Source organism: Phalacrocorax aristotelis, chromosome 24 (genome assembly GCF_949628215.1).
Source record: "Phalacrocorax aristotelis chromosome 24, bGulAri2.1, whole genome shotgun sequence".
Taxonomy (NCBI): domain Eukaryota; kingdom Metazoa; phylum Chordata; class Aves; order Suliformes; family Phalacrocoracidae; genus Phalacrocorax; species Phalacrocorax aristotelis.
Window position 1 is genome coordinate 6513973 of NC_134299.1, and position 25515 is coordinate 6539487.

The 25515-nt window shown below is 42.9% G+C and overlaps 1 protein-coding gene across 1 annotated transcript; it reads left to right on the forward strand.

Moving 5' to 3' along the window:
- Positions 1-14969: 14969 nt before the first annotated feature.
- On the forward strand, positions 14970-24858 carry BMP10 (bone morphogenetic protein 10). The gene is made up of 2 exons (XM_075074775.1): positions 14970-15456; positions 18888-24858. Exons 1-2 carry the CDS (start codon positions 15123-15125, stop codon positions 19829-19831), a joined length of 1278 nt encoding a protein of 425 aa, XP_074930876.1. The 5' UTR covers positions 14970-15122; the 3' UTR covers positions 19832-24858.
- The last annotated feature ends 657 nt before the right edge of the window (positions 24859-25515 follow it).

Below are 25515 nucleotides of genomic sequence, written 5' to 3' on the forward strand. Positions count from 1 at the left end.
CTCACATTTACATCCTAGGGGTGTGCTTTTTAGTGTTATAATTACCTAAGGTAACCAGAGGTCATACCTTCATCCCATCAGGTATCACTGAGTTAAGGTGTCACCTCACGTCCTGCTGTGGCTCCTGCCTGAGCAATGGCTAGCCCAAGGCAGGTATTCGCAGACCTCTGGTTTAGGGGCTCTCCATTCTCTTCAGGAGAACAGAATATTCAAGGGAATATTCTAGAATATATAAGGAGAAATAGATTCTTTCTATTCAAGGTTTCAAGGCTGACCATCATGATTGTTTTAACCCTTTGATATCACTGTTAGAGGGCATGGAAGTCATGACAAGCCCTTCCCCCTGCCCCGAGTGAGCTAAGCTCTTCAAAAATCTAAACAATAACTGCCTTAATTATCTCAGGCTTTATATAACTTTGGATTTTTTCTCTAGGGGTGCTGACCTGACATTGACTATCTGCTGAAAGTTTGAAGATCAGAGATTGCAGGAGAACCCAAAGGAACAAACTGGTAGGGCTTCCAGAGAGGTGGACTAGATGCACGAACAAAGCTGAGTCTTATTATTCTAAGATCTATTATTTAATTCAAAGTTATTTAAAATAAGTAGTCAATGCATCTGGTTTTCTGTCCAACTGCAGTTGAGATTAATCTGAACATTTACTCTGTGTGCAGTGTAATAAGGGTTCTTTGAGACTCTCATCCTGTTGCCACTATTTTAATCAGAATTAGTTACTTTAAAGCAACCCTCTGCATTCATTTATTAATGGAACAGTGTTCTGAGATGCGACTGAGATCTGAAGAAAACAACAGAGTGGTTATGCGTGGTTATAAAAGACGGAGGGCTAAACTTTTCCATTGACCCAGGGATGAAGAGCGTTACTCATGTGAGGAGCGTCCTGTTCTCTTGCATAGTTGCTTACAGATCACGAGGACTACTCTGAATGGACAAAATAAGGGGTGCTTTGCTGCCTTAATGCTTTCAATGGGAGAGTGAAGCACGATCTACTCTGTGTGGTTTGACTGCTATGATGGAAATTGTCCCTGACTGAGGCAGGAACTCAGTCCAGCTCTTCAGTCTTCACCGATGGTTTAAAAAAATCCCTTTCTGTGGTCTGACTGAATTTCATTTAAATTATAAGCATATTTGAGGCCTTTCTTAATTTTTTTTTTTGTTTAGAAAGTACTGCCTATGCATCTAAAAGCTTACCAATAAGCTTTTAGTGTATACTGCCTACTAATTTTGAAAGCAGTGTTACAAGCTCAGTAGATTTGCACTTGTTACTAGAGCAAATAGAACTCTGAAACAAGTCTTGATACCTTATCCTATTTTCTTATACCTTATTATCTGCCGCTTAATTTTGTTTGAGCTAGGGAGGTAGCGTTTCTGTCCTTCTTCATGTACTCATACATGGAAGAAGATTGTTTCTAGCTTTTCTTTTTGTTCACAGTCTCATTGTATCAGTCAGACTTGTTAGCGATATATTCGTGTTTTGACTGCTGTGTTTACTGTTTGAATAATGCTTCAGCTATCCATGTACTCCTGCAGCACCTCCAGTTCCAGGGTGCACAGCTTAGAGGAAACTGTTCTGAATGGAGCACGCTGGAAGCACGTCTGTTGTGATGCTGCTGTACCTTTTGGGGTGCAACTCACGACAAAGAGAAGAGGAAGCACAGGAAAAATCATATACCACACAACCCATTTATATGCCCACCTTCTCCCTCCCCCTCTTTTTCAGAGGATGGTCTGTTTTCACGTGAGCATATGGATGGGCATGTGCCAGCTCTGAATTTCCAGACCTTGAAGCTAGGCCTGTTGGTATCACCGACATATCACTGATTTCAAAGGTCATGCTAGAAATGGCTGCAGAGCAAAATAATTATTCTGAATTTCGTAACTAACTACAGGACAAACAGCAATGTACACCCACCTCTGAACAAAATCAGAGAAAAAGACGTATGCAGGAGAAAGAATGTTGATATTTTTATGTATTTGATGCTGTAGTCGGCCAGTGCTATTTCTGCTATATTTTACATACATGTCTTAGACTATAATTCATCTATTTTTCTTATCTTGCACGGTGATGGATGTCATTACTGGACTACAGGGAAAGACCAAGGAAGTAAAAAGCAGCAACAGGTAAAGTATCCCTGAAGACATGGTCCATCTATTGCCTTAAATAACTGAAGTCTGAAAATGTTTTCAATCTTTAAATCCACAGTCTTCAGCAAAGGGTCTGGCCTGAATGTTCACAATCTGAAGTAAATATATAGATTTCCTTTTATTTATGACTTAACTTAGACGTGTGTTCTATATAATATGAAGTGTCTGCTGTCATAGAGCTTGTAGGTATCAGCAGCTTTATGGGTCGTCTATTGATAAAGGATCTTTTTACCTTGTGATCCATGAGATTTCCCACTGGAATGGATGGAAAATTTCCCCTGACTTCCACGGGAGGGCCCCACAGAGGACTGCAGCCACTTCCTCAGTGGAGAGCGGCCAGCAACCCTTTTCAGAAACAGCAGGAGAGAGTTATGTTCACAGTCAGCAAAGCAGAGTGCTTATCCTAATAACAACTGCCTATGGTTAATGTGCAGAGTGAATTGTCCGTGAGGCTTACTAGCCTTATGCATAAGATTAACACCTTGAAAATAGCACAGGCAACTGTACATCTGCATCAGGAGAGGGGCAGGGCTGTGGTGATCCTACCAGGACTGATGAAGAAAGAAGCCAGTGCATAAGCTTTGATCCTAAAGACATATTGGCAGAAAGCATCTAGAGGGGAAGAGAGTATCAGGCTGTGACTCTTATTATCTTGAAAGTTACCTGATCTTTCCAAGAGCTTCTCTCCATCAAAGTAATATGCATATTTTGGAAGTTTAGCTAGCTTCTCATCTAGGCTTGTTCTATAAAAGGTGGGGAAGAGAGCACACTGGGAGTGTGTCTGGGTGTGCCTGAGTGTGTATCTGTGTGTGTGTGCATTGGCAGCTTTTGTAAGTTAAAGCAATATTTATCCTAGGCTGGGATATCAGAATAATGCTGATTATTTTCTCCCAGCTTTTTTAAAAAGCCTGAAAGGTGTTTAAAGGCATGCCCGGAATCCAAGCAATGGTATCATTGGATGCACACTGACAGGCAGCTAAACTATGTCAGGCATTTGGGGAGGGCAGAATTAGCACACATTCCAGTCACATCTCCACCTCTGTGCAATTAACCTTTCTTGATCCCTGTATGGATCAGTGGGCAGGAAGCCTCTATGGGCCCTCACTGCCAAGGACACCAACTTATCTAGTCACCTGTGCTGCGCATTAATCCAAGATCTTTTTACCACTGAACCCATTCCACTGAGAGCCTCCCCCTACCATCTCCCCAGATTTCCCAGGGTACAAGACTATTTTCCTAGGTCAAGGTATGACACCTTTGCCAGTTGTGATCATTTTAAAATCAGAGATTAACCCAGAAACTCTTACCCTGGTAAGCAACACCATTTAAATGACAGAGGCTGCTTAAATTAGGAGGAGTGGCAGATTTTCTTATATCTTGTCTGATATGTGAAAACAAGTTTTCCAGTTTGCATCAAGTAATGAAAAGGGATGGCTATTAACCTTAGCAAATTTTCCCTTATGGGACAGAATTTCCCCTAGCAGAGAAAAATGAAGTCAGACTGGAGAATCAAGCCCACTATTTGAAACAAAAATTGTACGGTCTGGGCTGGCGGGCCAAAGATGTGAATGAGCGTCCTCATTTGCTAGGTCTTCCCAGCCTCTTTGTACTAACAATGCATAGTTGTGAGGAAAAAAATATAATCTCTTAATTTTAGAAGTCAAAAACTTGCCTCTTGAGTGTGTGTCTCTACCCTCTAAGCACTCAGGAGCAAATGGCTGTGGCTGAGCACCGAACAGCACGGCAAGATCCATGTGCAAGAAGAAAAGACGACACATCCCGGTAAAGGGAAAGTATGTGCTCAGTTTGAATCCAGGTGCCTAATCTTAAATATTCAGGTTTAAATTATTGTCTGGAGAGGAGACGAGCTGGGTTTTGCATGTTTACATGTTTAAAATCATTAAATGTTTTTGCCAGTGAGCCACACCTGATTTTCCAAGACATATAATCCAGTCCCGGTGGTACGTTTGCTTTCTACTTGAGCTAAGAACCGAGTGTGATTTTGATTGACCACTAGATGGCAAATTGCTACAGTAATCTCAACAGTTATGTTTTTCTTATTGCAGTCTGAATCCAAGTTTGTTATTAAGTGAGATCTTGGTGTCATTAGGCAAGTAAAAACACTGATTAGGAGCAAACCAGAACTCAAAAATAAATTAAAACGAATCCCTGTCAACCTGAGACCTGATCCCCGGGAAGTAAAAGCTGAGTCAGGGTGCAGGCGATTAGAATTCTTTCAGATTTCCAAACCAGTGGGATATTTGTTTTCATGTCTAATTATGCCCCATTTGGTGACTAACTGAACTCTTTTTCAATCCCTTAATATTTGTCATTTTCTCTCTTTAATATATGTGTACATATTCCATTGTCTAATGAGGGATTGCACTTGCACAAGCTTTATCAAAGACTTCAAAGTGTTCTAGAAACATAAGTAGCAAAGATTCATAAGACCTAATATGAATGAGTGAAATCTCTTCCCTTTCAGAAAAGAGATGCAGTAATGGATGAAAGATAAATCTGACAAACACTAATGGCACTCTGACCAGGAGCACAGGTAAGGGGGGAAGCCCCAACGTTCCTGATTTCTTCTTATCTCCCTTTCCTTATCACAACTCTGTTGCCACCAAGTAAAATCTAGGCAACCTCATCTGTCTCTGCCCCTGCCCAATCCTGTTTAGCCAGGCTCCTCCCTCAGACATGAATAACCCACAGAGGAATTATGTGCTCTTGGCTTGTTTGGTTTGGGGGGACCAGGGGAGAAAGGGGGCTGGCAGTCTGGCTGGAGTTTTGTAGCCAGGTCTCTGTTTCTTGCAGGCAGGTCCTGCTGTTCTTAGCACTTGTCACAGCCACATCCTCTGCTGGTTTTAGCATCTCCCTCCCTATTCTGCAAGTTCTATTCTTTGCTCTTTCTCTCAGCTCAGTAAGAGGCAACCAGACGCATGTGACTTGCCAGTTCCCACTTTATTCAACTTTCTGGGGATGTTTATAAAGAGAGGAAGGTGATTCAGACCTGTTGAACAGGGTCCTCAAGTTGCTCCAGCCATTTCTTGTTGGATTGAAAAGTGGATGTAGCCTGAAGTTGATCCTTTTGCGGCTATGCTCAGAGCTGACAAAGCATCCTTAAAAAAATCCTTTTTAATTGCTGGTACTAGGATGAGAGCTGATGTGGGGATATAAAGTAAGGTAGAGGGGTAAAGCAGTACAATAAGTTTTTCTGAGGAGGTTTTTATAATTCAGATAGCTACCTTTATAGTCTGAGCTGCCCTGGAAGCTAAGGCCTTTCTCTGTTGCAGTTCCCAGGTAGGAGACAGTACATCCACCCTTCCCATATATACCACGATAGTCACGCTGCCACCTGCTCGGGAGTTTCCCCTTTCTCCTGCTGGCACCATGGTACAGATAGCCACGTAAGGGTTGTTAAGCATTTAAAAATGTGTTTAAATTGAGATAGAAGGATGTTAAGGCTTGAGCCAACAGTGGTAGCCAATAACCTTTTCCATCCCCTGTGATAGGAAGCAGAGACTGTTTACACCTAAAGAAGCGCCCTGATTCTGAAATTTGCCCTGAGCACACTGGGAGGTGTTTGACAGCAGCACATTAAGCAATGTCCCTGGGTGCAATACACTGAGAGCTGAGCCAGGGCACTCTGCCACTCATTCCAGATAAGTCGAGCCCTTTAACACCAGGGACTGCGAGGGGCTTGTTCCTTGCTCTCAATAAGATAAGCTGCCATCCGCGCTTCACAAGACACTCCTATCTGCCAAGCTGCTCTGAGAAAAACTGGGAGATGTGCAGCGTGATTTAAAGCATGTTACAGACTCCCCCGAGCTACAATCCTAAATGTGGGGGTCCTGCTAAATAAAAGCAAGGAACTGCCAGACGGGTGGGCTCCTTCAGATAGGGGAGTCTGTGTGCGTAGCTTACAGGTGTTAAACAGCTGTGAAGAAGATAACTACGACACAACAAGAATGATGGAGGTAGCAGTACTACAGTCTAAAAAGTGGGAAATTGATTAAAAATTATCCAGTGAAAATGTATTTTCATGATCCTGAGCCTCATGAGTGTTAATACGGTATAAATAGCACCTGGAGAAAGAGTACTGTGTGTATGCATATGCTACCACTAAAATAGTCTCAAACTGATGTGACAGCTAATCAGAAAACAATCTGTGTATCAGTGAGGTAAATTTCCCGGCAGTAATGATATTTGCATAGAGCTATTACCTATGGGCTCTCATTTTCCCTGCCCATTGTGATTTTCTTGTTTTAAAGCTGCCAAGATAAAGTCACATTTTTGATGTGACAGTTAAATTTGGACACCAATTAGTCCTTCCACTTGTTGGTCTTGGGTATATGTAAGACATTTTCAGGTGACGAGAATTCAGCAGTTGCCTCGTGAAGTGAGCTATTAACAGCATTTGATCAAATTCCTCAGTAATGCTAACCAATACATAAGTATTCTGAACATCCCCAACAATAAAGTTGCAGAAGCCAGTCTAAGAGGACCAGACCATATTTGGAATTTTTGCTACAATCGAAGCCACAATTAATGAGAAGATCTATATGGTTTCCCTTAAAATAAGATAGAAAGAACAAAATTTGATATTCAGTTGCATGGCAAACATAAATGAGAGAGGCTGCTGACAGCCCTAATTTATCGAGTATAAATTCAATCATCAAGTTACACAACCTGAAATGTAATACATTTTAATCTTTGAATTTTTAAGGCTGTACTTAAACAGTATTTTTTACTGCATCAATCTCTCATACTGTTATGTACGCTTTCCCTTTTTGATCCCAACCCTAACATCAAATAAACAGAGCAAATGTTAGACATGCTTGTCTATTTTTTCCACATGTTTTGATATGATTACAAGCTGTTGGCTTTGTAATTACCATCTCGTGCTGAGACATCGACTAACTCTGCCAGAAAATACTCTGTCTCTGCTTAATACTCAAGCTGCCAATTGAATAATTTCAAGCCATTAATCAAAATTGTCAGGAAAATAATTTCTGTTGAACAGAGCCTGTTTTCTTCCAACCTATTGTTCAAGATTAAGAATCCATAGTTCTAAAAACCAAGGACAAGATACATTTAGTAATTGTTCCCAAGAACTTTGTTCTTTTAGGGCTGTGGGAGTGTTTAAATGGAGTTCTTATTAAGAAAAAGAATGACATTCCTCAAACAGCCCGCTTGGACTTAGCTGACAAAGAAAGAGGTACAATTTTGGAGATTTCTGTAAAGTTTTGTTCGGGAGTCTTGCTTTTGTCAGCGTCACTGAAGCTGCACAGAGAGTTGCCTGCAGTTTTAACACCCACATGAATACCAAAGCTCCATAAAATAACTAGATGATGAGAGAAGGAATTTAAAAAATGTAAAATTAAAACTTTCTCTTGACCTTTCTCTGCTAAACTGTTCTGTGAAACAAGTATGATAAGAAGCCTGCAGGGTCAAACCTCCTGGTATTAAACAGCGTGCCTACTCTGCTGTTCATTAGCACTGCAGTATGATCACTTTCTGTGTGAAGATCTCAAATAGTAATTGATTTATTTTTGACCGTGTCTCACCAGGTTCGAATTGTCAGACTGACTTAATAAATTGTGTGACCTTTGAGGGTACTAGATTTTAAAAGACCTTCTGATATTATTTAGGGCCTCAATCTGCATGGAGGCATGTACTGAGATAATAGGAGTGGAGACAAATCAATAAATTTCTTGAGAAATCTCCCATCCCATAAATGTGATAAGCAAATATTTAGCCTACTGCTCCTGGAAATACTTGTGCTAGATGTAAGCACTTTGATTGCCTGTGTTAGTTCCTTTTGAAGCCTAGCAAGAAAAAAAGACAGGTTAAATGCTGGAATGTACAGAAGCAGGTGCAAAAGCAAGGGCCTGCTTTGCCTTCCTCATGTAGGATCAAAGAATTATCTGTGTACCATTCTCTGACTGCAGGACTGAGCTATGTACTTGAGTGCATGCTACAAATTTCCCAATTAAATACAAAGCCAACCCGATCACACTAGAAAATGGCAACTTTTCCAAACAACTGCTTGGGGAATGAGCATACAGGGAGCTGGGACTCACAGAAACAATGAGGCTGTGAGCTTGCAGTGAAATTGCTGCACGTGACTGACAGGACACTGACAGGAAGGCAATGTCCAGCTATTTCCAGCTCTTTTCTTTCTGTTTCAGTTGCTCAGGCTTTGCGCTGGCCCAAAAAAATCTCTTATCGTTATTTATCTGTGCTGCCGCATGGCCAATGACCCGCCGCTGAGACCAGGTTGCACTAGAGCAAGTGCACACTGACGGACTCCCATCCTAGAGGCTGGAGCTCTTCCCACTTCAGCAGGAAAAAAGGAGAAGGGAAAGGGAATTGCCGGTGGTAGTGCCAGTAGTTTGGGTGCCCTGCTTGTTAGTGTGTCCCCTGTCCTTTTCAGTGGCCTGGAAATAGCTGATGAAGAGGAGGTGCCGCTGTCTTCCCATATAAAGCTATTGATGCACATTTCGGTGTTGCCTCTGGTCAGAAAGGGGTTGTGTTACAGAGTTTAAGTACTTCCCTGTCCTTGTGGCTGCTCAGTGACTTTCCTTCTTCTCCATGTTTTGTTTTCTTTTTCTCAGTCGCAGTGGTAGTAATGCATTGCCACACTTCTCTTTCCCCACTCTTTCATTAAATGCCAGCTTTCCATTTTCCAGTGACATCTGAAATCGGAATAGCAAGCTGCTGGGAACAGCCCATTTATGGAAAGGAAATCCAGAGCAGCCATGGACCGAGGCATACAGGAATAAGGACTTAGGCAGATGCAGGAATGGAAACTAATTTTAGTTATTCCATTGCAAGCTCATCACACTGTCAGTGTCACACTCCTCTTTATCTCCCATATCACATCCAACAGTTACCTCATGCCACAGCTATCTCCTGACAGAGACCATTGTGGGGCTTTTTCTTAATAATTTCAGCCCTGTATTTTGGAAAACCTCAAATCACATGCTGTGATGCTTGCTAGAGCACACTAGCTTGCATCACTCTCCTGCTTCCCTGAAATGGTGTATATGTCTGTGGCATCCTGATTAGAGAGCAGCCTTGAACTGAAATCCCTGCATTTACACACCTTTTGAAAAGGATTTCAGGTTTGCCCAGTATGAATTTTAAGATTTTCTCAACAAGACTGTTGATGCAGTTTGGACACAGAGATTTATCCAAGTGCTGTGACAGAGATGTGTCTTACACCTCCTTGTGCTGGGCAGTGGAAAAATACGTGGGGTTTTTTCAGACTCATCTCAGTGTTTCTGAGGGCTGATAAACGTCACCAGAGGCACTCCTGTTCTTCCATCAAAACACACCGTTTTATTCTTTATAGTGCTCTATTACTTATGGGCAAAAGCATTCGTGTGGCTGAGAACGATGGCTCTCTCTCTCTGTGTCACATAGAAAAGAATCTCAGGCTTGACTTTTTTTTTCTCTAAGGCTTTAGCACAGAAACAAAGGTTCCCATGTGCTGTAATGCAAATCCTCTGCAGGAGCAGGATGGGAGAGGATATTTTCTTGTGATGAAGCAGGACATTGCTTTTTGAGTTCTGGAAAGTGAGAGGTGATTGCTGGCTCTCCTATCCATGGCCTCTGCTACCTTGGGCAAGTCGTTCGATAAATTTTATCCTATGAAACAGGGAGGCTTTCCTTTGCTACCCTGTGTGTCTCTCTACATACAGTGCGCATTCTTGAGGGACAGGATTTGTTTCTCATCTACTGCATACGCAGGCATCTAACTGTGCTGCTGACAAATAAGCATAAAACTTCGATGAAAATTGTAAAGCTTTTACAGATCAGAGGATACTGGAAATGTTTGATGCTTGTTAGGTTTCCTGTCTCACCTGCCCTAAATATGAGGATTTGAAAATGTAGTTTTAAGATCTGTAAGAAACATCCCCAAAAGCCCGTAGCGGATGGGAGTCCTTCCCCTGCGAAATCTGAACTGAAATGCTCTTACCTCCCCATTCCAGACACAGTTTTACCTGTGATATTTAGATTCATACATAAGAAGGACAGGCAAAATTTTAATATCTTCTCCCCCTCCAATAGATTATTTATTTAATTGAATATTTTTTCATCAAATAGCTCTCTACAAATATTTTCCAAAAATAAAACAGGAATTCTAAGGAATATATGCTTTTCAGTAATGCTTTTGTATTTAAACCATGAGCAATTCTGTTTTCCTCTACTGAAACCTTAATCTCTTTGGGTTTGCCTGGTGGTGTTTTCTGAGAGACTCTTTCAATAGAATCCATTAAAAATAATCAGAGAAAAAGGGGAAAAAAAAGAAACAGGTAACTTTTTTTCGTGTTTGATAAAAGCCTAGTATGTAATAACAATCTCATTTAAAAATCTTAGTTAAATTTGTTAAAGTATGGACTACTGAACCAAAATCCACCTGAGTTTACACGTGGAGAAATTACATGTGGCATTATAACTAACTGGCAAACTTTCTTTTTATTCACTGAGGAACTATTCATGTCCAGAAAGTCCAGGACACATAAGTAACCGTTAATCACTTTCTCCTGGGAAAGGTTCCACATCCCAATCTGCTCTGAATGTGTTAGTGAAAGCAGGTGTTCCTCCATTCCAAAAATCAGACTAAGGAGGAATGGGGATGCTTAAAAAACACTTCACATTCTTTTTTCCCACTTCCTCTTGCCCAGAGGAGCATCACACCCTTTCGATCTTGTATATCGTCGACCTTGACACTTCGTAAAGCCCCGCTTCACTTTCTAGCCTTTCAGCACCGAGCTTGCTTCACACATTCCTAGTCAAACCCGTGCTCTTCTGCTGCCTCTTGACAGAAGAAGCCGTGGAGGCATCGGCTTGGAGGAAGTTGTGGGGTGCCTGAGATTAGAGTCTATTTTGGAGCCCCACAATCTTCAGGACTGACCCTTTCGACAGCTGAGCTGTTCCCAGGAGTTGCTGCATAGCCTCGGCTACTGCTGTGTCAACTGCGCTCGTATTCATGCCCAGTCTGCTTAGCTCTGTCAGTAGGAAAGGCCTCTCTGATCTCTGGGCTGATTTTCCCCTCTAGTTCTTGCCATGGCATAAGAATGAAGAGTGTCCAACCCATAGTGCCACCTCCACCAGAAGCCAGCTCCGACAGCTGTATCAACGCTGAATGTTGTTCCCTGGCTCTGTCAGGTTCAGTGCAGAGGCTGAGGTTTTCACTATCTACATTTTCCCATGTACAGCTGCGAATTCACTGGGGAAATGTACACAAACTTCCTCAGAGTGAGGGCCAAGAGACCTTTCTATAACTCTGCCTGATGCGCCATTAATGAAATGGGGTCGTTGTGTATGCTACAGATTTAATAATAATTATACAGTGATGCTTATTAATGTTGCCTTTCCGCTTACCTCAGTTAATCTATTTAGCATAGGTATTTTTTTTTGAGGGCAGTTTCCTTTCCAGGATACTTGTTGTGCATGTAAATTGAAGTGCATGTGAAAAAAAGGCCAAACCTCTTAATTTCAGTGACATGAAATAAAGCCCTTCTGTTAAACAATTTAATTCAGAAAAAAAAAATACGCACGTGTTAAATTCATCAGCCTGCAACCTAAGGAAACAGGAAGCTGCTTTATATCGGATGTACTCTACGGGTATTCCTCATCTGGCAAATCCCCAGCAGGGTCTACATTGAATAAGCTAGAAAACTCAGCAAGAGCTGGTTTGTGTGTAACACAGCAGGCTGCACTGCCCTTCACTGTGCTATTGTTCAAGGAGTTATCAAAACGAGAGCAGAAATGCAAAGACAGATGGAATGTCAGAGCAGTAACTGTGTCCCTAATGAGCCACTGAATCAGGATGACATATTTGAGGGTTAGGAAATTCGTGTCAGATCACTGTGCGCACACTACTTTTTACTTTACATATTTATATCTGCAGGGTGTGAAATTACAGATTCATAGAAAATATGTCTGGACTTAACAGGGCTTATCGAGGTCACCCGCCTGGCCTCTGCTCCAAGGCGGCGTCAGCTCTGCGTTAAAGTAATGCTGTTCCGTTTTCTCACCCAGCAAACAAGAGTTGTGCAGCAGACTAGGTTTTAATGTGAATTAAAAGTGGAGCGAACCTAGAAAAGTTCCTCTGGCTCTAGAATTGTCCATCTGGATTAACACAGTGTCAGGGAGAAGACTTTCACTCAGTGCCTGATCACTGGCCAGGCGCAGTCCACAGAATAGCCGGTTGGTTCATAGTGAGAAGAGGAGACTCAGCTAAAAACCTTGGAGCTATACAAATGCTAAAGAAATCCTTATCAATTCAGACCTTCAGCTCTAAATATCATAGAAAACCCCAAACCCTCAGAAAGGAGCCATGTAATACTGCAGATCCCGGTGCTTACAAGCTCTGCAAGGCATATCTGCATGCTGTTGCCTGTGCAGTCAAGCCGTTATTTGTTCCTGTCTCAGAAGGAAAACCTGATATGAGTGAGGACTGAGGATAAGGCCATATTCTGTGAAGTGCTGAGAAGGTTCAGCACCTGCTGCCTTCCAGCAAGCTGTAGCTGTACAATGTGCTTATCTCTTTCATTTAACATTATGTGCATTTATATATATGAAACCAGTGCATTTCTGAAATTAATATTTAAACACAAAAAAATGAAACCACTTCTGTAGGTACCCTAGCTCTCATGACAAATCTCCTACCTGCACAGCTGCCTGTGGCAAGCCATCCTGAAGGTTCTGCTTTACAAGAGCCAGTATGGTGCTGCATGAAAGAGGTAAGGCAAAGTCTGTGCTCGTGGTTTGTAATGTTAGTCTCACTTCTTATGGCAGTAAGGGCCTTAGTTCGGCATAGTCAGGTGGTGAATCACCAATGAAAAGATGATTGTGCTTTTCAGTTGAAGTTAATTAACAGAAATGACCTGAACTCAGCTCCAGAATTTCCCTAAGTTTTCTGTGCTTAGCTCTGGAAAGCCACAATATTCAGAGATGAGCCTTTGACAAGGCCACAGAGGATTTATAGATAAACCTGCAGAGATAACCATGAACTCCACCATAAGTTCTAAATTAATCTTCCTAAGCAAAAATAGCTACTTCTAATGTAGTGTAGCAATAACTTGTACTTGGCTTTTATTGTCAAGTTTCCCGTGTTTAGGAGAAGGAAAGTGGAATAAAACAAGGTTAAAAGGCCATGCTAAGGTCTGGTTCCATGACGTCAATGCTGCATGTGATTTTCACAAAGATACTGATATTTATGAAAAAAATAGAGGATTAATTTAAAACAGGCGTGGCTTGAGTACTGTTCTAATTAAGTTAGCTTGGCCACTTACATAAAGTAATTTACATAAAGTTGTGGCCATTTGTGCCAGTGACAGATTTGGGCTGTTGAAGAAGGAAGAAAGTTGCATAGAGGGGGTAACAAATCGGTGGGTGTGCTTAGCCATAACAGAGAAGCAGAGTCCAGAAAACTCAGCAGAGCAGCGGTGGGGTTTGGGCCAAGTTCTTAGTGCCTGTAAGGAGAAACTCTGCAGGATGAGAAGAAATGCCTCTTTATCTCAAGTGCTGAACCACTCGGGCATAGGAGCTGAGCGCTGGCCCAGTTGCCAAAACAAGGACACTTTGAAAATGTCTGTGAAGAACAAGGAGATTTGAGCGGGCAATGCTACATAAGCACTAGGCCAGTTTTTGCATGCCCTATGCTCACATTTTGGTGAAATTTGCACACTAAGGCGAAAAGGGCCACTAAATAATTTTAGCGCATCTTTTTGGCAAAATCATTTCCATGTTCCCCCCATTGTGCCTCTGAGCTATTTGAATTGATGCGAAGGTGCAGCCAGAGCGATCTGTTGGCCTTCGTGTGTTTTCAATAATTTTTAGGTGGCCGCTTTGGCAGTGCTGTGACTAAATCAGGAATAACTGTACCCTGCAAAGTCACATATATAAGTTAAAGAAGGAAGGAAAGATTTTCTGAACCATTTGCAAATATTCCAGTCCCCTCTCTGTCTCTGAGCATTTGTATGGCACGCAGCACTGAGCGCTTGCATTCAGCTAGTGTTAATGTTCAGATCGGGAAAGAGTGGTTTATAGCGAAAATAAGCACTGAAAAAAAAAAAATCACTTATGACACACCGTGTGGTGCCAATGCAGGTGTATGGTGCCTGCATAAAAAAAATTGAGGCCCAGCTTTACAGGACACACTCTCTGGCTCAGATTCGATCTCTCTTCAAAGCGCTCGTTCCAGCAGAGCCCCTGCAAAGCACAGCTTTATAGTTTCAATGTGAGAAATTCCCCTTGCTCATCTGCTCCTCTGCATTCGGGGCGTTGTGACTCCAGGCTTGTGGCAGTACCCAGAGCTCTTCTCCCGTGCTGCGCGCTGTACAGGCACAGAATAATGGACCTTTTCCCGAATAAGTTCCTTTGTCAGTGTAATGTAAAGACTTAGCTCTGAAATAGTTTTGAGAAGGGCAGAGTTGTTACCTTAAGGGAGCTATTCTTTGCCCTTGGTGCGAAATTGATAGGTTGGGGTAGAGGCTCTGTAGAATTTACATGGTAGCTTGAAATCCGCATGGACAAAAGTTGTTCGCGCGCGGCAAAGGAAGTCAGGCAGAAAGAAAGGGCAGTTCCTCTCTGAAGAGAAACTTGCCCTATCTCTGAGTGTCCTAGTGCAGAATGTTTACAAAATGCTCATTAAGGGAAAGGGGATTGCGAGATAGCAACAAATCTGGTGAACAGCTTACACTGCACGAGATAAGAGAGGCAAGGCGACCATAGAAGAGAGCAAGCCATATCCAATTACCGAGACCTGGTTTTGGGGAGGGGGAAGGGGAGGCAGACAGGACGGATCACAAGTTTCAAGACAAGAGCTTCCAAACTTGTCATCTCTCTGTGACACAAGCCGTGTACAACCCAGGGGATAAAACCACCACTTAGCCCACACGAGAGCTAGAGCTTGTTGAGTGCGGTTGGAGGCTCGAGCGAAGTCATGGATTCTGTGGTCCTCCAGCTGTGGGCTGTCCTCTGTCTCTTGGTTCACCTTGCCGCTTGCAGTCCCATCCTGAGCTTGGAGCACTCTTCCTTGGAGGAAGACGTGCCTCTTTTTGATGAGATTCTCTCCGAGCAGGATGGTGTTGATTTCAACACGCTGCTTCAGAATATGAAAAATGAGTTTTTGAAGACGTTGAACCTCTCTGACATTCCCCTGCATGAAACGGCCAAGGTGGATCCGCCAGAGTACATGCTAGAGCTGTACAACAGGTTTGCCACTGATAGGACATCTATGCCATCCGCAAATATTATTAGGAGCTTCAAAAATGAAGGTAAGATGTGCATCTCTAGGAGAAGTAAATAGAAACGAGCGTCTTTATAGTCAGCGTGAAATGTGTTTGCCAGGCATGGAGCATGAACTGCACGAGGGGAAAAAAGGCCTTTCAGTGAGGACAGCGCTGGAAATAGGTGGCTCACACGGCATGTACAAGGGCTCCCAGACCCCACTTCTTGTGAGGCAGAGCCCTTGCCCTTTGCTTTTGAGGCTGTAAGGTTCTGGGGAAGAGGTTTCTTTAATGTTTGGGCAGCACCAAATACAATTTAGGTGCGTCATTTTCGTTATCCCCATAATGACACACATCGTTTGCAATTACCTGATCGGTTTTAAGTAATATTCAAAATTAAGGCAAGAAATGTTTTTACTCTGTTCCAAGTTGCAGTATTTTCCTATTATGAGCTTAATGTTAATATCCTTTTACTGTTGATCCTCATGGGATTTGTAAAGTTTTCTTCCTTTGGCATCTGAGTATAGTCCAGCAAATAACAGAAATACGTGAATTTTGGACAACCCTTAGGTTCTACTTTGAAGGACTAGAATATTTCCTATTTAAAAAAGAAAAAAAGTTGAAGAATCCTAATTGTGACCATAGGTAGTTTCCTCTACGTTTCTGCCTCAGCATTTCCTCTCAGTTGAACAAGAGCAAGATAATGTTTCAGTGCTATCATTCAATAGTTTGTCAATACCAATTTGTACTAATACAGGTTTTATCTTAAAAACATTGTTCAGCTAATCATTTCCAAATACTGATTACTCTACTTGGCAAATGCAAGTGCTTTGATTCATTTTTAACCACTAAGAGGTACATGCAACTATTCAAACTGCCGTGGGGCTTGTCTCATCCTTTGTTAGTCTAATTAATGAAGTATAGAAGCCATTGCTTTTTTCTAACATTTGCAGTTTCGCAATGACGAACTTTAAGGGGAGGCTGCGTGCAAGTGAGTTCAGTTTGCAGCGCAGTGAGATGCAAGGAGAGAATCCAAAAGCTCTGTTCTGCTCTGTCCTGCTCTGTCCTGCCACACCCGGGCAGTCTTCACCAGCAACGTGTTTCTGGTTTGAAGAGACACTACACTGTGGTTTAAATCTTTACATGTTCTTTTCTCCAGTGTGGAGAAACTTATTGAAGGGTGGGTGGCAAACCAGTTACGCTGACTGGTGAACAGTTCCTCATCTGAACGCCGTGCCTGCCACGGCTCCTCAGCGTAAATGAAGACACATGCAGGAGTATGTGGTGTCCTTTTCTCATTTTGCACTATTCAGAAAAAATAAATGGGGTGAAAATTACCAAGTACACTATGCTAAGGAATAAAATACAGTGTGGTTTAGTGACGTAAATGTGAAATCTTTCCCTGGGCAAAACCGAAATTCTCTCAGGTTTGCAGCATTGCAGATGGTACAGACTGACCTTTCCCAGTAACACGTGTGCCGTTCACAGTTCCGTGCCTTTCTGTGCCCATGATGTTTGATGCCTACTTCATCACTGTAAAAGTTCTGCACCCGATAGAGTAAACTTGGCTTAACTTTCAATCATTTCAGGATTTCTCTCGCCTCTTCCGATCCAAAACAGCAAGATGCGAAGTGAGACCACTGACATTAGCACAGCTTCATAAACACACGAGTTAGAGGGACTATGCTGTTAATGTTAATTATGTGTCTTGAAAGTCTGTATAACTAAGAACCGTCCGTTTCATGCTAAAGAGCTTTTTTGACAGAGATATTAATTACTTGCAATGATCAGGACAGTAAAAACAGATTGTACCATGGAATTCTTTTGTTCACCTGCCTACTGAAAATTGGCAGTAATGGTAGTTTCATTATTATCCATTAAATCCTTTATTAAATTTGTTAGAAGAACAATATAGAAATATAGCATGCTGCATGGCTGGAAGTAGCTCTGTTTTAACACATAGACTGTAGCGACTCCATTGTAAATGGGACTGTAATCAGTTCTTAAAACTCGAATAAAGGTCTTAAGGGAATTTTTTCTTTTCCTTTGGACTCCAGACCTCTTTCCTGAGCCTCCTAGGGCTGGTAACAGTAGGAGATACTTCACCCTATGGACTTTCTAGCTAAAGAGCAGAGTCACATCCTGACTTAGGAATGAACATGTCGCATGCCCTGCTACTGCTCACCAGCTTCTTACACATGGTGTGGCCTTCCCCGGCTCCTGGCAAATTACTTGTGCTCATCTTCTATACAGTCAGGTGGCATTTCTCCCGCTGTCATTATGTGTAGTCACTGCAGACTTGCTTTAGCATATCAAGGTCTAGGAAATCCCAAAGATTACCTCCAGTATGGAGATTATAGCTAAGCTTGAACAGCACTGTCTTTCAGCTCCCAGTCTGCTCCTACCCTGGCGCTGTGCAGAGCATATTCAGCTCCCAGCTTTCTCAGTTGACAGGTGGGGGAATACAAGCAGAATCACCCCTCCTTTTTTTCTTTATATCAGATGGAAGTGCAAAATGGAAGAAAAAAAAAAAAGAAAATAAACAGGCAGATGCCTCAAAACCTCCAAACTGAAGTAGGACAAGTCATGTGCTGAAGTTAACTGCTTGCTTAAGTTCAGTGATGGAGCATGGCCAATACTGGCAGCTTTATCAGTGTCGTTCTTCTACAAACATATCAAAACTGGAGAAGTCAGAGATGAAGACAATAATAGGTCGCAAGTAGTTTGCCTTTGCAGAGATGTTACCCATAGTGTCTATGTCCTAATCTGTCTCGTGAGTTACAAGTAGACAGCACAGTAACTCAGCAACAAATACACGATCATTAGCTAAGATTCCTGCATTGTGTGAAGAAATGCATATTGCCTATGTATAAACAAACAATGCAGATAGGACAGACAGCCTGACTGACAAGCAGATATTATGTACTTCTTATATGTTTTATTAACTAAAGCTGCCAAAAGTGCCTGGCTGAGAACAGCTGTGTGACTGCTCACTTGAAGCCCATTGAGTCTGGGCAGGATTTCTGTTGACTGGCGGTTCACACTGGATGTTCACCGCCTGCTCTTCCTAACAGCAGCTTTTACATCTTCCTATCCTACACTGATGGATGTTTTCCCTTGTTTATTAAATAGTTGCTGGGCAGCAACTTAGAAGTGATTTGTATTTCAGTATTAAGTGACAGGTTTTTAATATGTAATCCTTCCAGGTGAGAAGGAAGTCCCTGGAAGGTATGGGGGTAGAAGGAGAATCTATAAATCCAGGTTTACGGTCTTTAGCATGGCTGGGATCTTGCTGTCCTTAGACATCTAAAATAAAGTTGGACTTTTTTCCAAGTACGGTTTTAGGAAATGGTGAAAAAACACTTTCCTAGAACTGTCAGACTGCAACCAAGCAATGCAAAACGTGTCAGATGAACTTCGGTGCATGTGTTGCTGGATGTATTGACTCTTCTAAAATATTTGATCTTTGTCATTTCCAGACTTGGCTTCCCACCCTATTGGTGTCACAGGAATTCGGAAATACCCTCTTCTATTCAATGTTTCCATCCCTCACCATGAAGAAATCACCATGGCAGAGCTTAGGCTCTACACCTTGGTGGAGCGGGACCAAATGCTCTACGATGGGCTTGACCGGAAGGTCACCATTGTTGAAGTGCTGGAAAATGACCGTATAGGGGTAGGAGAAGAGAGAAAGACAGTGGCGCTGGCATCCAGGCAGATCTATGGCACGAGCAGCGAGTGGGAGAGCTTTGAGGTCACCGAAGCCATCAGGCGCTGGCGAAGGGCAGGGCTGACCACGCACCGGCTGGAAGTTCATATAGAGAGCAGGGAAGGGGAGGAGCAGAATGGAGAGGGAAAACTTGACATCGACATCAACTCTGAGGCGAAGCATGTGCCCCTGTTGATTGTGTTCTCTGATGACCAAAGCAATGACAAAAAAGAGGAGAAGCAAGAGCTGAACGAAATGATAGACCATGAGCAGCTCCTGGACTTGGAGAACCTGGAGGTCGGCAATTTCCATGGCCAGCCAGGGGAGGAGGCACTGCTCCAGATGCGCTCCAACATCATTTACGACTCTACTGCCCGAATCCGGAGGAACGCAAAAGGCAACTACTGTAAAAAGACTCCACTCTACATAGATTTCAAAGAGATTGGCTGGGATTCCTGGATCATCGCCCCAGCGGGATATGAAGCTTATGAGTGCCACGGAGTGTGCGCCTACCCCTTAACAGAGCACGTCACGCCAACGAAACATGCCATTGTCCAGACTTTGGTTCACCTGAAGAATCCCCAGAAAGCCTCCAAGGCCTGCTGCGTGCCCACCAAACTCGACCCCATCTCTATTCTCTACTTAGATGCAGGGGTGGTCACCTACAAGTTCAAATACGAAGGCATGGTGGTATCGGAGTGTGGCTGCAGATAGTAGCAGGAAATGCATGCGCAGGGGAGTGCACAGGGGAAGTATTTAATGATTCAGTCTGTAAATTTGTACATTTTGGATTTCCTATTTAATAAGGTTATTTAATGAGGCATGTACAGATAATTGTATGTTTCCTGTTACGGGGAATGGGCAAGTCGTACGACCGTAGGGAATGTATATTTTGTTCCATTGCTTGCTTCTTGCTGTTCTTTGCTGTCCGAATTATGACTGAGTGTCTCTTCCTATCAGGGCATAGAGCAGATCACTGGATTATTTGGGAGGGCTCTTTGTGCCAAAGAGGCACATTCAAATTCACAGAAATAAAGGCATATTTTTGTACTTTATAAATGTTGATTGGCATCTCTAGGGATTTCCAGAGCTCTTCAAGACAGGTGAACTCTGGGCAATACACACCTAGTTTGTTTAGTTTTGTGTAAAATCTTTATAGAGATCTTTACATGCTCAGATTATTTTTTTTTAACTTATCTTTGTAGATCTCAAGTCCCGATGATTCTCGAACTCCTATGTCACTAAGGCACAACCAGGTGTTAGACTTCTTTCCTTTTTTCTGTATCCTTTCTTTAATCTTTCCCTGTCTCAGCTAAAGGTAACTGGCAGGGATGATTTGGCATCTGGAGCAGAAGGGAACCATTCCCTTTCCCGACTCTCTTAGTAAAGGAATGGGCCCAGGAGCAATGCCAGGCTTGTGCAGTGCTCTGACCTGCAACGGCAAGAAATTCCCCCCTGCACGTTTGTTACTGAAGCACCCTGTGTAAAGCAGCACTGGCTTTGTTGTGTTGGCCATGTGTTGTCTCTCAAGGGCCTGAGCTTTAGGTGGCAGAAATAAGTGCAGGAAATTTCCTGAATCCTTGAAATTGGTTCAGTTTATACCAGCTAAGAAACCAGTTCCCCTACCCAGTCCAGTAAATTACGTACAACACAGCTAAGTAATCCAGTTCAAATGGCCAAGTAGCGCATTTAGTCTGCATAGAGCTAGACACAAAAGCCAGCCTCCATGCCAGCTAGATAGAGAGGATCTTTCCTTTACGTATGTGCTGAAGTTGTCGATTCATATATTGCCCCCCCCCTTAAACTATATAAGATGGAGTCACATGCCATGTTTCCGCCACTCTTCTGCAACAAATCGTGGTGATAAGAAGGTGTTGGAGCTGAGAAACAATAGACCCGTCACTTTATTTATACTAAGCTACAAATTTGTCAGATTCTTGGGAAAGTGTAAGTGACGTTGACTCTTTTAGCCTGTACCAGAGCCTACTGTACTGACCCTGCATCTGTTTTACACTTTTAAGGGAAAGTTATCTTCCCTGGAAGTGATAAGGGTCTTTGAAAGAATCACTCTAACACTTTATGGGCATGAACACAAGACTTTATCATGCACCAACTAAAACCAGTTTCACCTATTTTCACACATACTCTTCTGTGCTTCCCATAATTTATTGACCTATTTATTGACTGCCTGCCTTTGTAATATAATGTAGAATACAGAATGTTTTATTTTTGTGCTTGTGTGTAATCCCACTTGGATAAAACCTTGTACCCATCCTATTTTAGATGGAATCTTTCTGTTGAGTTGTGCTGCACAGAGGTTGGGCTTGGTGATCTTTTTTTCTCCCCTAGATACTTGTAAATACCGTATACCACAGTTATCTCCCTTGCTTACAGAACTGTTCAGTCACTGCAATGATTTAAATAGCATTCTGGAGCACGTATGGTCTTGTCCATTGTACAGCTACCCTTGCAGGGGTATCACTGCTTTAAGTGGTCAGCCTTGTCGCTTATTGTAGAGTTACGCAGCCCCCACTCGTGCTGCGTGTTTGCAGATAGTGGGCTGTGCCGTGGGCTCTATTGCTTTATCCCGGCTACAGGTCTCACCCTGTGAGTGGCTGACACTGCTCACAGACCTTTCCCCTGAGCTACGCTGCAATCTTAGTCTGTGGTTAATGGCACGTTAAAAGAATTTGTAAGAGGTGTGATGTTTTGCTCTGCTGACATGAGCTGCAGCAGCCAACGGTTGAAGTGTGACCGCACAGACCCTTTCAAAACTATCCACAATTCTTATGAAGCCATTTGCCAAGACAAACCATTCACCTTGTTAGGAGTGATAATCCAGCATTAGGGAGATAATCCGACATTTGCTTTTATCATCTCTTTTCTGCGACTGTTCCCGTGGCAGTGAGCTGACCAGCACGCTTTTTGCACCGCTGTCCTTTACTAAACCGTACCAACAGTTCCGAGCAGCGTGTAGGAGGGCCTGTGCCTTAAAAGCAATAAGTAACCCACTGTACTCACCATAATCACTATAAATTCTCAAGTGACCGTGTAGCAAAGCCGAGGGGCTGCCTTCACGCTCTCTCACTGCCAGAGAGTTGTTGTAGTAGAGCAGATAGCACACAGTGTGTTACAGTACAATACAAACGCGGGTAGGCATGTAATTTTATCAGTTAGTAGACCTGCACGTGTGAATTTTTACGAGATCAGTAAAAATATCAGTGATAGCTTTTTAGAATTAGGGGCCAGCCAGTCTTTTGATATTAATAATTTTTCTTTATAAAGAAGAAACAAGGACTGTACTGCTGATTGAAGAGGATTTCAGCCAGAGTTTGTGGTGAAAAAACATAAAGCAAGAGATGTAGCTTATTGAGGTATTCTGGGAGAAACCTGAGCATCTCTTGAATCCTTCAGCTGCACCTGTGCTGTTCATAACCTGGGACTAGAACTACTGAGAACGCTATTTCATTTATTAATGTGTGTCTGTTAGGATTGCATGCCTGCTTTATGAGCAAAACCTTACATTAACTTTTACCTTACCTTTGAATATAATTATGCAAACACATTCGCTGGGTGCTCATGCAATTAGATGGCAGAGATCAGGCAAAATAGCACCAGAAAAAATGGGGGTAGATATTTTATAAAAAGCTTTCCCTAAGTAGCAAATTAAGGTTGTTTCTGCACACTCAGAAGTGCTTGGCTTTAAATACACCTGTCCATACAGATACGACACTCACAAGTAATATGCTGAGTGCATGACAAAAGCCAGTGCTCCCGAGCTGTAGGTGCTGGTAATGTCAGCGACAAGTCCCTGAAAAATATTCCACTGCATGTTTTGATTTTCTTTGTTTCTTTGCTCCCTTCCTTCCTTCCTTCCTTCCTTCCTTCCTTCCTTCCTTCCATCCATCCACATTAGTACTGTGACTTCTGTTTCTGAAAAAATTGATTTTTCACATTAAATAGTACTGTGCATTGATTTTGCTTTCATTTCTGATCTGTTTTATATCAACATGCTAGCAGATGCTTGACTTAAAAGCGCAAAGAATTTAGAAAGGTTTGGAAGAATACGGCTTCCATATGGAAGTATCTATCCATCTATCCATCCATCCATCCATCCATCCATCCATCCATCCATCTATCCATCTCTGAATTATTGCATGCCACTAAAGGAGGCAGCAACCCTGCCTCACCAAAATCATCGATATCAGTTGGATTTTTTGCTTTTGTCTGTTTCCAGCAGAATCCGTATAAGAAAGCGTAAGCAGATGTGAAGCCCCTTTTTTGCTGGAGGCTGTATGAAATGCCAGGCAGGGCTTGCAGTCTGAATAGACAGGACAGGCAAGGGGGTGGGAGCAGAAACAAATGATATGAAGAGAGGAAGAGCCTGGATAACATATCAGTGAGGGAGTTGCAGGAAGAGTTTTAGTCTTGGATTGCTGCTCTTAAATCAACACACACAATGCCTCCAGAAGAGCATGAACTTCAAGACATCTTACTCATTTCTTGGCCTTTGAAGGAATCATAACAGCTGTGTCTCCTGTGCAAACACTCAGCACCGATGCCAGATTTCATGAAGCACTTGGAAGTTTGAGGTTCCTTTAAATGATCCATCTCTCTTAGCTCTCTGCACGTGGACTAAAATTCCTCAAATAGATTTCTCTCCAAACCTTTCTTTTATTACCCCTTCCTTGGGTGTGGTCCCTGGAGGCCAGGCTCACTCTGCGGTGCCCTGCGGAGCTGGCTGAAGGTACAGGTTCCTGGCTTTTTGAGCGTTAAATCTTGGCTTTTCCTGCCACTGCTGCCCCAGCCCTGGCAGCCCCCTTGCTCTGGGCAGACTGGCCGTTTGGGGCAGTCTGTGGAGCCTGGGCAGAAGGGGCAGAGCGCCACGCTGTTCTGGCAGGAAAGCAGGGCACCCCCTCTCCCTAGCAGTGCCTGTTTGCTGCATGGCAGCAGCCTGGGGCTGGCTCGTGCTGATCTCATTTGGAGGTTAGGGAACAAAAACATTCCTGAATAGCGTGGACACGTACGTCTTTCCAAAGCCAGTGAGCCCTGCCAGGCGAGCAGCAGCTCTGGAGCTGGAGGCGTGAGGATCATTCTCCCCAAAACTGAGGTCACTTAGGAAAAAGCATCTCCCAAAGCAACCATCACCCAAAGCAGCAGCCAAAACCTATGTCCATCTTCTCCCAAGCTCCAACTACTGCACTGCCCTTCTTCTACTGCTCAGAGAGCAAAGCAAGCCAGAACCTCCAGCAACCTAGAAATATCAAAAGATCCTGTGGTTTTTAACAGCCACAGGCAGCTTGGTGCCTGGCTCACCTACAGCGCAATAGGAGAGGTTCAGTTCAGTATTTTTCTGTGAAACTCACTGAGGCAAATCCCAGCAAAATCTATAAATTTTTTAGGGGAAGGAAAAAAAAAAAGAGGAAGATTTCCTGGCACTTGAACATCTTCTTCAAGCATTTGAAAAACTACAGCCCAGTGTTAATTTAAACTTCCTTATAACCCAGTTCAACATTTGGAGTGCAAACCCTGTTAATAGGATGGGAACCGGAGTGGTGGTGGTTTGCTTACTATATTGGGAAACAAAGCCAGAACAAAACTAGCTTGAGATAGAGTTTTTGTTTATACTGCTGACCCATCTGTCTTCATTAATGCACTATTTACAGGAAAAGTTAAAAAATTAGCTTCTGCTCCTTCTTCAATTGCAACAGCAACAAATAAAGGCTGAATGGTTCATTTGCCCTCGACTAAAAATGGAAATTATTATCAGCACCCCTTGGAAGGAGAGGTTTATTATATGGAGTGTATTATTGTTGAATATTAGTGCTGGGACTAGGCGTTTTGGCCAGAGCTGTGTATTTCTAGCACAGGCAACACTGGGAGTGAGGAGCGGTCTGGGAGGTGCCTATGTTGCAGAAATCGGCAATCAGCAGCAAAATGTGACCCCTATCTTACTCTAAACTGCTTTGAAGTCTAAGGAGAATTAATGTGGTTTTTCTCCTGTACTGACCCGCCCAGGGCAGGGTGTGATTTGCCTGGGTGTGAAAAGGGACACATTTGAGGCTAAGCCTTGACATGGCATAGAAATCACCCAGGGTGACTCTGGCACTGACACTGCAGAGGGAGAGGCAGTGCAGGGCGATACCCCTTTCTCTTACCTGCAAGTAAAGGACAACACGTGTGCACTTGATTTTCTACAGTTTAGATGCCTAAATGAGAAAGATGAAGGCCACCCCAAATGTATCTACCCTGACCATCCTCCAGACAAAATGAGGCAGGTTTTTAACAGCCTGTTGGTAAGCCGGTTTAGCTGGCAGTGAAAAGCAGCCAGGTCTGGTCACACATTTAGTTGGCACAGCTGTAACCCAATGAGGACCAGAGTTTATGGCCTAGCACCC